This window comes from Scatophagus argus, chromosome 7 (assembly GCF_020382885.2).
Source record: "Scatophagus argus isolate fScaArg1 chromosome 7, fScaArg1.pri, whole genome shotgun sequence".
Lineage (NCBI taxonomy): Eukaryota > Metazoa > Chordata > Actinopteri > Scatophagidae > Scatophagus > Scatophagus argus.
The window spans coordinates 22,605,976-22,618,924 of NC_058499.1; the positions used below are offsets into that span (position 1 = coordinate 22,605,976).

The 12,949-nt window shown below is 41.2% G+C and overlaps 1 protein-coding gene across 1 annotated transcript; it reads left to right on the forward strand.

Annotated features, from left to right (window-relative positions):
• The first annotated feature begins 4,410 nt into the window (after positions 1–4,410).
• Positions 4,411–12,438, forward strand: klhdc4 (kelch domain containing 4). Its single transcript, XM_046395030.1, has 13 exons — positions 4,411–4,642; positions 4,886–4,977; positions 6,290–6,368; positions 6,681–6,779; positions 7,118–7,254; positions 7,571–7,663; positions 8,291–8,453; positions 8,529–8,607; positions 8,746–8,954; positions 9,487–9,715; positions 9,800–9,982; positions 10,176–10,298; positions 11,985–12,438. Exons 1-13 carry the CDS (start codon positions 4,532–4,534, stop codon positions 12,155–12,157), a joined length of 1,770 nt encoding a protein of 589 aa, XP_046250986.1. The 5' UTR covers positions 4,411–4,531; the 3' UTR covers positions 12,158–12,438.
• The last annotated feature ends 511 nt before the right edge of the window (positions 12,439–12,949 follow it).

Below are 12,949 nucleotides of genomic sequence, written 5' to 3' on the forward strand. Positions count from 1 at the left end.
TGTTCACTGTTACTGTAAACATCTGAAATGACAATAAAAACCTCTTGACTTGACAACTGCAGGGATATACATCCACACTCACTCACATACACACACACACACACATGCATTTTGTTTGTACTTTCTGCTGACTGTATTTTTACAAAAAAATATAGTCTTTAGAATCCCGGAGGAAGGTTTGTTTTCATATCCAGTTATGGTCCCAAAGATCTTCTATCTCTTGAGCATGAGACCTGTGTGTCTGGACTGTCTATAGCTTATTTCAGAGCCAGATATTCCAAACCTTGTGTATTTTCTCACTTTGGATGGAGCCAAGCTAGCTGTTTCCCTTTCTTTCAGGCTTTATGCTAAGCTAGGCTAATTTAGTTCCAGGTTCATATTTAAGTTATAAACATGCTTCTGGTAGTAAATCTCACATAAAGTAATCGTGTTTCCTAAAATGTGAAATAGTGTGATAATTTATTTCCAGCTCCAGCCAAAGACACATGTGGCGGAAAAGCTTGGTGAGAGAACAGATGGTTAACACTGAAGCCTAAAGTTTAATTTGATTAGATCTGGGATTAGATGAAGGCAGTAATCACAGTATATTTGAGGTGTGACATCTCCCGCTATACTAAAATATGTTCAAAATCCCCCCCTTCCCCAATATATGGATATAAAATATAAATCTAAAACAATTCCTACATTACAAAAGGCTACCACACACAACTGTATGAAATAACAATAAAAAACAATTAATATTGCTACCAGTTCTACTATTACTTCAGTTTGTCCAGGTAATGTTGCCATACCTGCAGCACAAGTTGTTGCTCGTCTGCTGTGAGCAGTCAAAGACTGGATTGTTTCTCTGTTGCATTACTTTCAAATACATGCAAAAGTGAAATGCAATGCAATTGACCTGTAGGCTATATCACCGTCAGTTGTGTTCGGTTGTGTGAAGTGAAAGTACATTTCAACATGAAGAGTGGTTGCTTCCTGAGCAATGAAAGAATGACTTTTCCATGTTGGTCCACAGTTGTGCGTGTGTGTGTGCCTGCTCCCTTGTTCGTGTGTAACCAGAAACAGTGTCTATTTCTAAACCCTTGATAATCACAGGCTGGGTAATCTTTTCAGGTGTTAACATCTGTGCTCATCTCATCTCCTCCGTCCTTTATTCTCTCCCTCCGGCGTCAGTCACGACCAGACGTTCAGGCTAACAGGCAGAGGGCACGGTGCTTAGGACAGTATTGACGCAAGGATGCTGAGTCACAAATGCATTTGTAGGTGTGTGTGTGTGTGTGTGTGTGTGTGTGTGTTCATGCAGAGGGGCACAGGTGCAAGCCAGCCATCTGTTCTTGTGTTTTCATCACAGTAAACAACATTTGTTCAGAGAAGATGTTCATGTTCCCTTCTGGCTCACTGACCTGAGTTCAAAAGTACCCGTATCGTCAAGTGTCGTTAAATTATGCTGAATAAACTTTGGCCAGATCAGTCACACTCGTGTCAAGCATTAGGTAATTCAGGTCAAATCTAGTCAACTCATGTCACGAATTCAGAGATAAGATGAGCTGCATGTGGTCTGAATTACTTTTTATTTTGCCTTGTAAAGGAAATACAATTAAATCAATCAAGTCAAAACAAAGCAAGCAAAATCAATAAGTCAGTTAGTTTCTGTTTGATCAGAGGACAAAATGACAAGTAATCTCAACTAGGCTCACTCACAAAGGAACTCAACCTTACACTCCCAGTTTACATAAACTTATAACCTATACAGAAATCTCTCATCTCTTACAGTTCAGTGCAAATATCTCTTCAATAATGACTCTCATTTAAAGAAAAGGAGGCTGATGTGCCTGACACATAGGCAGTCACTGAATGACACTGCACTGCAACTGTGTTGTCGTTGTGAGCACAGACAGTGGTTATTACAGAAGAAACACCTGCATCCATTGTGCAATATCCACCATACATGACCCAAGCCAGTAATTTCAAGCATGGTATTTTCAGCCGTCATCTGCTTGATGTTGGATTATTCACCGTGTCAGCCTGTTGCTGATATACACCAATATAACTTACACCCTGGATGGCAATGACATGCATCCTGCGTTTTCAGTCTGCAGGCCGGTCTCAAGGACAGTAGTCCGGAAACAAGTATTTCTTATGGGCTTCCGTCTCATGGATCCCCATGTGATTCCACTGAAATGTTTTAGTGGGTCTGGCTCCCAGGCAGGGAAAGCATTTGGATCATAAATACAAAACAAATTTGTGGTTCAATCTTCAAATCATTTCATTTAACAGCTTGAATAGATTGGTTCCAGCACAACTGGAGAGCTTGTGATAAAACGTGTGACTGCCCTGAGGTGGAGATGATGAAGACGTGATCCTTTAGGCTCTCTGCTAACCTTTCCCTCTGAACAGACCGCTCTCTCTTTCTGTCACTCTCTCTCTCTCTCGCTCCCTCTCTCTCTGTCTTTTGCTATATAAAGACACATGCAAACAGCCAAGATGGAAGTGAAAAAATTCATTCACATTCTGTCCCTCACTCACGTGCAGCCTCACACACTAGCACATACCATAGGCGCCTCAAAAAAGCATCAAAGGTTAGCAGTGAGGAGTGAGCGCTGGGCACAACAGTCATGTGCTCTGTGTGTGTGTGTGTGTGTGTGTGTGGGTGTGTACTCTGCTGATGTGTGTGTGAACTCTTGTGAGTGTTTGTTGAGGCCAAGTAGGAAAATGAATATCACAATACGTTGACAGATGCCTGGAAATAGCTGATACCCACAGCAGAAAGTGGCCTTGATGAATTCACAGGTCACTTGTAAACATTAATCACTGTGAACTGATATGAAATAATTAGAAGTGATGGAGATGAGGGATAAGATCTCCATTTAACCACAGAAGGCCAATTCCATTCAAAGGAGCGGAAGGCACAGAAGAGACATCCTCACTGGGACAGCAATATAGCAAGACATAGCACTGCCACATTTCATTCTGCAGTGGACAATAATAGTGACATCATCACCGGTAATAAAACATCCAGGTGTCGCTTCAGTTTTCTCAACTGCCAATTTTCAAAGGAAATAACACATTACACACTGAGGTTCTCCTGATATTGTTATTCTGAGATTCAAGTCATCTGCAAAGATTTTGTTTGAACGGGTAAAGAAGTGCACAGCTGCCCTCTTCTGGTCAGAACTGCCATCCACAATGTCCTTAACTCTATTTACTGTACCTCAATGCTGTACAGTTCATCTTTCAAAAAAAGAGCTTTTTCAAAGGTCACATTTTAGGTGCAAATTAACAGATGTTACTGCTGTAACTTTAATAAACAGGATGGACTTCTGCTGCTGTCGAGAAGGGATTTTAATGACAAACAAATGCCGTATCAGGGTGTTAAGACGCTTCCTTGCTCATTAGTACCTGTTATTTCTCTGTGTGACATTCCACACACACAGAACACGAATGAACATGTGCACTCAAACACGCAAACAGATGCCTTAGGTTGCCTGTGTGACAGCCACTATGTCAAAATCTGGTTTGAATATCTCCATCGGTATTTCATGTCCTTTGAGTTTAGGGGTGAAAATAAACAAACAAAGAAAAGGAGCACCAACTGTATGCGGCATGGGACCAGCATGCAGAAAGTAGATGCATTTATGGTGAAACAGTCACCAAGCCAAAAGTCCTGGCTTAGAATAAAATTGTTTTATTATATGACTTATTACTGTTATTACTGTTATTATTGTGCGACTGTTATTACTGCTATAACAAACAACAACTAACTAATAACTAACCATATAGAGCTGCGTGAAGGCCAGCTAATTTTGTAGCATGTCGGGCTGTCTGTTTGCCAGTACATTATGTTTTCTCCCCTGGCATGTCACACACGAGGCCACTTTCTCATGTTTTGTCACAAATACACACATATTTATGTGAATATGTACAAATACTCCATGTGTTTTTACGTAATATGTGAAACACACTTTAGATCAAGGAGAAAAATAAAATAAAATGTTTGATATTTCCATTGTTTAAGACCAAATATCAACAATTTTTGCCTCCACCCTGTGCTTTCTGCCTGCTTATATTAAAATAATAAAATATTCACGCATGAGAGTAAACACTGTCCTTGACAGTCAAGAAGTTAGACATGAAGTTTCTTTTACAGCACAGCAAATTGCTTTTTACTACTGACAAAGCTTTAAGATCATACTTCTGGTATGTATATCATTTTAAGGGTTTAGAATGTTGTGAGATGATGCGTAGATTGGATATAAAGATATAATAATATATAATCTAAAATTTAGAAAGTCAATCTGTAGAGTTTTAGACATACACAGGACTCTACTTCTATACGTCCTCCGACGCACTAGAGGGCGCTGTTACATTGCCACACTGTGCTTTCGTCCAGTGTGTTGCAGGAAGTACATCCCACTTGTGAGAGGAAATGTTTTCATTTCGGCATGCAAGTTTGTTTGGACGTCCATGTGACACGGATTTTGTTTAAAATAACGGATAAAACACCCGGAACTTTAACGCTATCTGTCAGTGCATGACAGCAGCCATGGGCAAAAAAGGCAAGAAAGAAAAGAAGGTGAAGGGGGCGGAAAAGACAGCTGCCAAAATGGAAAAAAAGGTTTCAAAGAGGTCCAAAAGAGAAGAGGTAACGCTGAACCTGGACTGAATTAAAATCTTTACTTTTAAGATTACACAAAGAGGACGAACCTAGTACATGCAGTTGCTAACTACAATTCAGCCCCTCAGTAAATTAAATTAGTACAAGGTAACACAACTGTCTGCAAAATCACAAAGACCCACAAGATGAGTTAGTTTTTCCAAGCCGTTTACGTCATTCTGGTTTGATCTTATGGTCTTATTCATCACCCTTCACCCTCTCTGTCTCCAGGAGGATTTAGAGGCTCTGATTGCAGAGTTTCAGAATCTGGATGCAAAAAAGACACAAGTTGTAGAGACAACATGTCCACCTCCATCACCAAGGTAAGAGACTGCACCACTTTCTTCAATTTGTCTTGCAGCCAGGTGAAAGACGTGACCAAACATAAAACAAGTGTCAACATTATCATCCATCATCCAGTGTAATCATCCAGCCTCATTGTCACGCACCAATTTTCATATGCGAGATCATCAGCTGACTCATCGAGAGCATTTGGTGATCTTTGGAGATCTCAGCCTCCATCCAGATGGAAGAAACTCATGTGACAAAGTGTGTTCTTGTCACCTGTTTAGAGTAGGACTTCGGCTAATGATTGCTTTCATTATTCATTAATCTTTTGATTATTTTCACAAAATTATTTTATTAATAATTTAGCTATACAAAATGTTAAACTACTAATTGTTGTAGCTCTGATCAAGAGATTATCAAATCAAGTAATACATTCCCAAATCCAGAGATGTTTGGATGTTGTGTAAAACATAAATGAAAACGGAAGCCAACTGTGTTTACTAGCAGCAGTTTTCCAAAGTGTTCCTGAGCTCATGTAGGGATATCCTTTACACAGTCAGGTATTTGACTAAATGCCTGTGAACACCTGAGCCTTTCGAGGATGCTCCTTTAATGTCCTGATCCTATCAACTGTTACCAATGAACCTGTTTACCTGTGGAAAGTTCCAAACAGGCGTTTAAGAGCAGCATACAACTTACACACTCTTTTGTTGCTCCTGTTCCAAATTGTTTCATATGTGTTGCTGGCATCAAATTCAGAATAAGCATATATTTACAAAAATCAATGAGGCCGATGAGGTTAAATATATTGGCTTTGTGTTGCTTTCAGTTGAGCATGTGGCAAAAAGCAAATAATCACATTTTCTGTTTTATTTATGTTTTACCCAGTGTCTAGAAAGAAATTTGTAAGCTTAATTACTGACTTTACTATTGAGTTGTGTAAAATTATCATGAGTTTTTCCCACCCTGAACTAGCTTCTAAAGGAAGTTAAAATGGCTGCTGGACTGTTGTACAGATTGTTGTTGTTATGCCAAAAAGGTGATGTTTAGCAGGCTTAATGTTTGCCATGTTCACCACTTTAGTTTAACAGGTTAACATGATAACATTTAATCAACACTAAATATTATTTTTGTTGGTATTTGGTTGTAAAGCATATTATTGTACAAATTTAAATTGACCTGATGATGGCGCTAGATGAAGGTTCAGAGTGTCACAAAAGGATCACAAATCGCCATGAGGGGTACATAACTGCTGTGGAAGAAGCAGTTTCATAGGAGATGGTAACGATATGCCGAGGTGGGAGGATATACGTGTCTCAGTCTCTGATCTCTGTTTATATGTTTCAGATTGAGTGCATCGCTCTCTGCCCATCCTGAAAAAGATGAACTCATCCTGTTTGGAGGAGAGTTCTTCAATGGGAAGAAGGTAGTTAACAGTACTTTAATAAAGGCCTCCCTGTGTTAGTAATGACACTTGCTACTTTAGATGCAGTATTTTGAAGATGAATGACTGAATGAGAAGGTAATTATGAGGCTCCAGACCGGTTTCTTTAAAGCGGAATCCGTCTTTATTCTTAATGTAAACAATTGCTCATTTGCTTTGTTTATTCACATCCATCAAAGATCCTGAACTTTGATCCATATGTTTCCTTCTTTTCCCAGTTTTGCCAGCACTTTATAGCAGATATTCCACAAAATAAGTTCTCAGTTTAAAAACCCGTCCTTACCTCTTTTGCAGACGTACCTGTACAACGATCTCTACTTCTACAACATTAAGAAGAACTGCTGGGTTAAATCTGAGATCCCCAATGCTCCTCCCCCACGCTGCTCTCACCAGGTGCGTTCACAACGAGGATCTTAAAGCCTCTTCCTGCCTACACTCACACATTGCTTTGGTTTTTTGGAACCTCTTTATGACTGGTATTAAGATTAATAACATCAGTGGAACGTCATTTATCTCATAACTTGATAATCAGTTATGTGGTTCTTCATGTGGACCACCAGGGGGCAGACTACCAGCACACGGATCAGGAGAAACTTCGAAACTTATCAGCAATGTCATCATGGCTGATAGCTTGTTGCAAGAAAAACAATTAAATCTGAGGACATCAAACCTCCTTATCTCACTCCTCCTTTGTGTTGCCCCCCTCTGTCTCGCTTCTCCCTCCCTCTTAGGCCGTGGTAGTTCCCCAGGGTGGGGGTCAGCTGTGGGTGTTTGGAGGAGAGTTTGCCTCTCCAAACGGGGAACAGTTCTATCATTACAAGGACCTTTGGGTGCTGCACCTGGCCACACACACCTGGGAGAACATCAAGTATGTGCGCAGGGTTATAAAAATAGATTTAATGATGAACAGAAGGCAAGATAAATGGAAGTGATGGTTGTATGTGTGAATGCAGAGTTTATGAGTGGAATTAGTTCATCATATGTTTTGATGTAAACCCAATCAGTAGATGATTTGATCGATTAGTAAAATAGAGTTTCATAAAGTCATTGCTTGATAAAGTAAAAGAGGTCCCACAGGTGCATGTTATGGATTTTTATCCTTTTTTTTGGACTGCCGTGTCTTTGTATTTAGAATCATTTTACAGACGTCAGTGATCAGAAGTTATTTTTCTGTGTTTCTCCAGGGCGCCTGGTGGGCCATCAGGTCGCAGCGGCCACCGGATGGTCCTCAGCAAGAAACAGCTGCTGGTGTTTGGAGGTTTCCATGAGAGCACCAGGTAGGTAGAGGGTTACTGACTCATAACCAAGGACAATATGTCTTTAATGGAGTGAGTGATGCGAACATGTCTGAGTGTCTTCATTACTTTGTCTTTACTGGGTAAAGTGTGAAAGCCTCTTCCAAAGCCTGTTAAGTTTATTTCTGCAAGAAACCATTGTTATCCCATAGACATCAGCAAAGTTTATTATCTGTTCTGGTCAATACATCAGATATGACAAGTTGGGTTTAGTCATAGGGATGAATCAACAGCAGGTCAGATTGCTGTGTGCACAATGAGTGGGGTCACTTATAGAGACACACTGAGAGTTATCACCTTGTTTGAAAGCCTTTCATCTGATTGGTCTGATTTCATGACCTGTTACTGTTGGTTCAGTTCCTCTGCTCTCGTCAACCAGCTCCAGTGCGAGTGTTCTTATAAACCCGCCCAGCAGCACACAGCAGACAGATACAATTAGACTGACATTCTCAAAAACAGAATGTGAATATTGTACTGATGTGCTGCTCAGAATATGCTGCATGTATGCTGGTTGCTAACAAGTTAGCCATATCAGCAGGCAGAATGAAGAGCGTCGTTTGGCTTGGTTTCTGCTGTTTCATCTCTCCGTTCCTCATCCTCCCCCTTTAGGGATTTTATCTACTACAATGACGTCTACTCTTTCTCCCTGGACACCTTCTCCTGGTCGCGCCTCACTACATCGGGCTCCGCCCCTTCCCCACGCTCTGCCTGTCAGATGACCGCCACGCCCGACGGCACAGGTGTCATCATCTACGGAGGATACTCTAAAGTGGTGCGTGTGTGTGTGTGAGTTTCTCATATTGATGTTACTTTTTGTGATCTAATAATTGCGTGTGTGTTTATCTAGAGAGTAAAGAAGGATGTCGAAAAGGGGACCATCCACTCTGACATGTTTCTTCTGAAGCGAGAGGGTAAAGACAGTCAAGGTAAAAAAAAGCAAAACTTCATTGTGAAAGATAAAATCATTCAAGACATTAAAGTGATGAACATTGATAGAGCATATATACACCTGATATCTTTGTCAGTGTTTTTGTAACCTGCCTTGACTGTTTTCTGTCCTCCAGAGAAGTGGTCGTGGTCCAGGGTGAACCCTGCCGGTAACAAGCCCCCTCCTCGCTCTGGTTTCTCCTTGGCGGTGGGCCCCGCAGGGCGGGCGGTGCTGTTTGGTGGGGTTTGTGATGAGGAAGAGGAGGAGTCACTGGAGGGCGACTTCTACAACGACCTCTATTTGTATGATGCAGTGAAGAACCGCTGGTTCCCCGGCCTGCTCAGGGTTAGATACAATGAATGAATGTGTGAATCAATGGCATGAATGAGGGTCTGCATGAAAGTATACGTCCTTTTTATCAAAACTCACGTCAGTGATGTTGCTTTGTGCACCTTTGTTACTGTCGTGTACAAGTTTTCTTGTTTATCTCCTTGTATTGTCATCTTATACATCTACAACTAATCAAATGCAGCCTAAATCCTTGTGTGCTGTAGCTGTATCTTTGTAGGAATAGTTTTCTTGTTATAACTTCCAGTTTCCAGTTTGAAGTTAGTTACTCATCTGCTAGTTTTATGCCCAAGTATTAAAGAATGAATATTTGTGAATTTTTATTTGCATGCTGGCTCTCATCCGGCGCCAGCAATGCACATGTGTGTCAGTGCACTGTGACGTCAGTGCTGGGTGTGGTCACAGATGCAGCAGAGCGTACCTCTGACCCCACCCATCAGACTTTGTGGTGAAACTCTATTTGTCAGTGTGGTGTTACTTTACAACAGCCTTACAATATGAAGTGTTGCGCCTTCTTCTGTGTGTCCAGGGAAACAAGTCAGAGAAGAAGAAACGACGGAGGGGGAATAAGAGTGGAGCAGAGGGGGAGGGAGCAGAGAAGAAGGATGGGGATGAGGAGGAACCCCCTCAGGCACCCACTGAAGTTATCAAGGAGATTGTCAGTGAGGACGGCACAGTGATGACCATCAAGGAAGTGATCCCTGCAGCTCGGGAGGAGGAGGAGGAGGACGATGAGGATGAAGAGGATGAGGATGATGGCAAGACCACACGTACATTAATCTGAAATGTGATCAAATATAGATAGGCTGGACAATCACATGATTTTATCTCCCCTGGTTTAGCCTCAGCCCCCCTGGTGGAGCCATGCCCGAGGTCCAGCGCCATGGCGGTGGTGCGTCAGGGCAAACTTTTCCTGTACGGGGGTATGTTTGAGGTTGGCGATCGCCAGTTCACTCTGAATGACTTCTACTGCCTGGACCTCCACAAAATGGACCAGTGGGAGGTTCTGGTTGAAATGGACCCAAGTGAGTAAAGAGGAACTAGTCAATAACACATGAGTGATGCAACAGGACAAGACAAAAAAAGACATGATATGTATTCAGCATCAGCTGAGCAGGAAGTCCTAAAGCAGCCGGGGGGGGGCGATGTGTCTCGGCAGTGTGACGCAGGAGAGCGGTTGGATGGTGTGATTTTAGATTTATGATTCTCTCTCCGCAGAGACGCAGGAGTGGCTGGAAGAATCTGAGTCAGAGGACGAGGAGGAGGAGGAGGAGGAGGTGAAAGGAGCAGAAGGGGAAGAAGAGGAGGACGAGTCTGAAGAGGAAAGCGAGGATGAGGAAGGTAAACGATGGTTCTGCGTCTTCATTGTCTTACCTGTCTTTTTCTTTTGCACTTCACCTTTTCATGTGACTCACAGTCAACGAGTTCATAAAAGCACAATATGTAGATGAGGATATGCTTGACATTAAACAGATATAAGTTACGCCAACCTTCCAACACACACATGAAGACACCTCCAGTATGAAATGTGACATCAGGAAACCGTATAGTCGCTGACTTTAGGCTCTGAATGCCTAGATTTAAGTAGAAATCATCTTTTTTCTAAGTATCTTTTTAAACTGACAACGTCAATACATTCGCTGACATCAGCTTATTGGAGATATATTGGAATTGGTGAATGTGTTGGCCAGTGAGGAAATTGCTGGACACAAATCCAAACATTTGTTTGAGCTGGGCTGTGAAACCATTAGTTCGTCCAGCATAGAGACAAGTCTGTTTTTCAACTTTAAAATGACCTTTTCTGGTGAGAAAACTGTCGCTCTTGTCTTCAGCGTGAAAGAGTTCATTCAGCATTCAAGACGTTGGCACATTATTTTTTACATTTGTCTTTGTTCAAGCAGCAATCAGACATTATTCAGTCAGTGCAGACTTTGAAAAAAGAGGCCAAAGTGTAAGATAAAGAAGTAACCGTAATATTGTCACAGGCCTCCGTGTCAGAACTCTTTCAGTACTTCACATGTACAACTGTCAACAAAGAGGAGGAGGAAACAAGATAGCTCACTCTGTATTACATTATTTCCATCATCGACTTCTGAAAAAAAAAGTGTTTAATTAAGAACACACTTTTTAAAAGAAGTTTTGATGTGTTCTGGATACTGAGGTATATGATCTGCTGCTTTCTGCTGTTCCTTGAAAGGCAAATGCGTGACAGCAACAGGAAAGTAGTCAATCACATACTTTTAGGGTTATTGAAAAGTTTAAAACACTTCTGATATGCACTAATTTTGGCATAAAAATGGTAAAAGCGTCTACAGTCAAGCCAGCAGATCTTTGAGGCTAAATGCTAAGTTTAGCGTGCTAACATCCTCACAGTGCTGGTGAGGCTGATGGACATGTTGTCTGGTTTGCTGTGAGATGCTTATAAACTGGACAAGTTGGATAAGTTTCGGTCTGATGATTGTCTGGGGATCACCAAAGTCTGGAATTCATCCTCTGGGGACCATGAATGTCTGTACAACATTTCATGGTGACCCATCCAATAGTTACTGAGATATTTCAGTATAAGATAGATAGATAAATACTTTATTGATCCCAAGGGAAATTCAGTTTCCAGTGTGTAGATGAATCATCACAGTTTCATGGCTTACATTGACACCTGTACCTTTCTCGCTGCTATGACAAGTCCAAATGTTTGGTGGCCTTTGTTGTCTGTAGGAAAAAATAAATACTGGCTGATTTATCATGCCACCTCATTAGTGGTCGGGTTATGCTCACATTGTTCTAACTCCATTTGTAGCTTTATGTCTGAGATAGAAAATCTCCTTTAACATAACTCTAACCTTATCCGCTCCTGTTCACTTGAATTAATCAGAATATGCTTGCGGGGAAATTAGAAGGACTTTGGCTCCTTTTAAAAGTGGTGGTTGTTTTGGCAGGAGTCCGGCTAGAAGCTGTTCTCACTAAAATCGAGCGTTTTTAAAGTGTTAAGAGCAATGTGAACCTCTCTGTCTCACTGTGTGTTTCCAGGTGAAGGAGAACACCCCGCAGTGCAGGAGGGAGAGACGGTGACGGATTACCAGATCCGTACAGAGCAGTACTGGATAGGACTGGCACGTGCCAACATGGGCTCCGACGCCAAGGACAAAAAGGTCACCAAGGTCGCCCTCGCCATGGCTAAAGTCTTCTATGAAGACCAGTAGTGGTATAACAACTGTCAGAGTGACTGTGAGTGGCTGTTTATTTGTTGTGTGTGTGTATGTTTAAAATATTTTTTTGAATTACCTTTTACATAAAATGGCATTGAGCTGTACTTTTAAGTAATTCAGTTATGAAAGCTGAATTCCATTCAGTTTTAAACCAAAAACACCTTTCTTCCAAATGATGAGATGACATTTAAACATATTAACTGTTTTCCATTTGTGGCCACACCTTTTGCACAAAAATGGTTTTCATTCATGTTCAATAAAATAACATTGATAAATAGTATTTAACATTTCTTGATTTATCCTGCTGCTGTCCCATTTTGAGACCAGTGTGGTGAATCAGAATCGGGGAGAAATGAATGAGCAGGTCGGTACTGAAATTACATTACATTTAGTTTTGGTTTTGTGAAGACTGATAAGTTGGAGATTGTTCAAACTGCTAAGTTGTACTGCTTCTTTATAACATGGTTCATTGTTTACACATATTCTAAAATCAGTCAGATGTGTTTGTAACTTGTAACTTCTCTTACTGGGCTACGAAGCACATGGGAAAATGGCTGATGGAGCAGCCATTTTCCCATTGTTTGAAACTTACAAACAGTTGCACTTCTGTTTACAATCCACAACACAGCAGGTTTTGTTTTATTTTTTAAGTTTCTCTGATTTCTTCAGAAGTTCAGAGAGCTGTGCAGTAAACCACCAAAAGTACCACAACTACAACTGGTCTGCACTTGATTGTCTTTTCTACATGTGGGCAGCAGAAAAGGCCGCACACAGTTATTAGCAGAT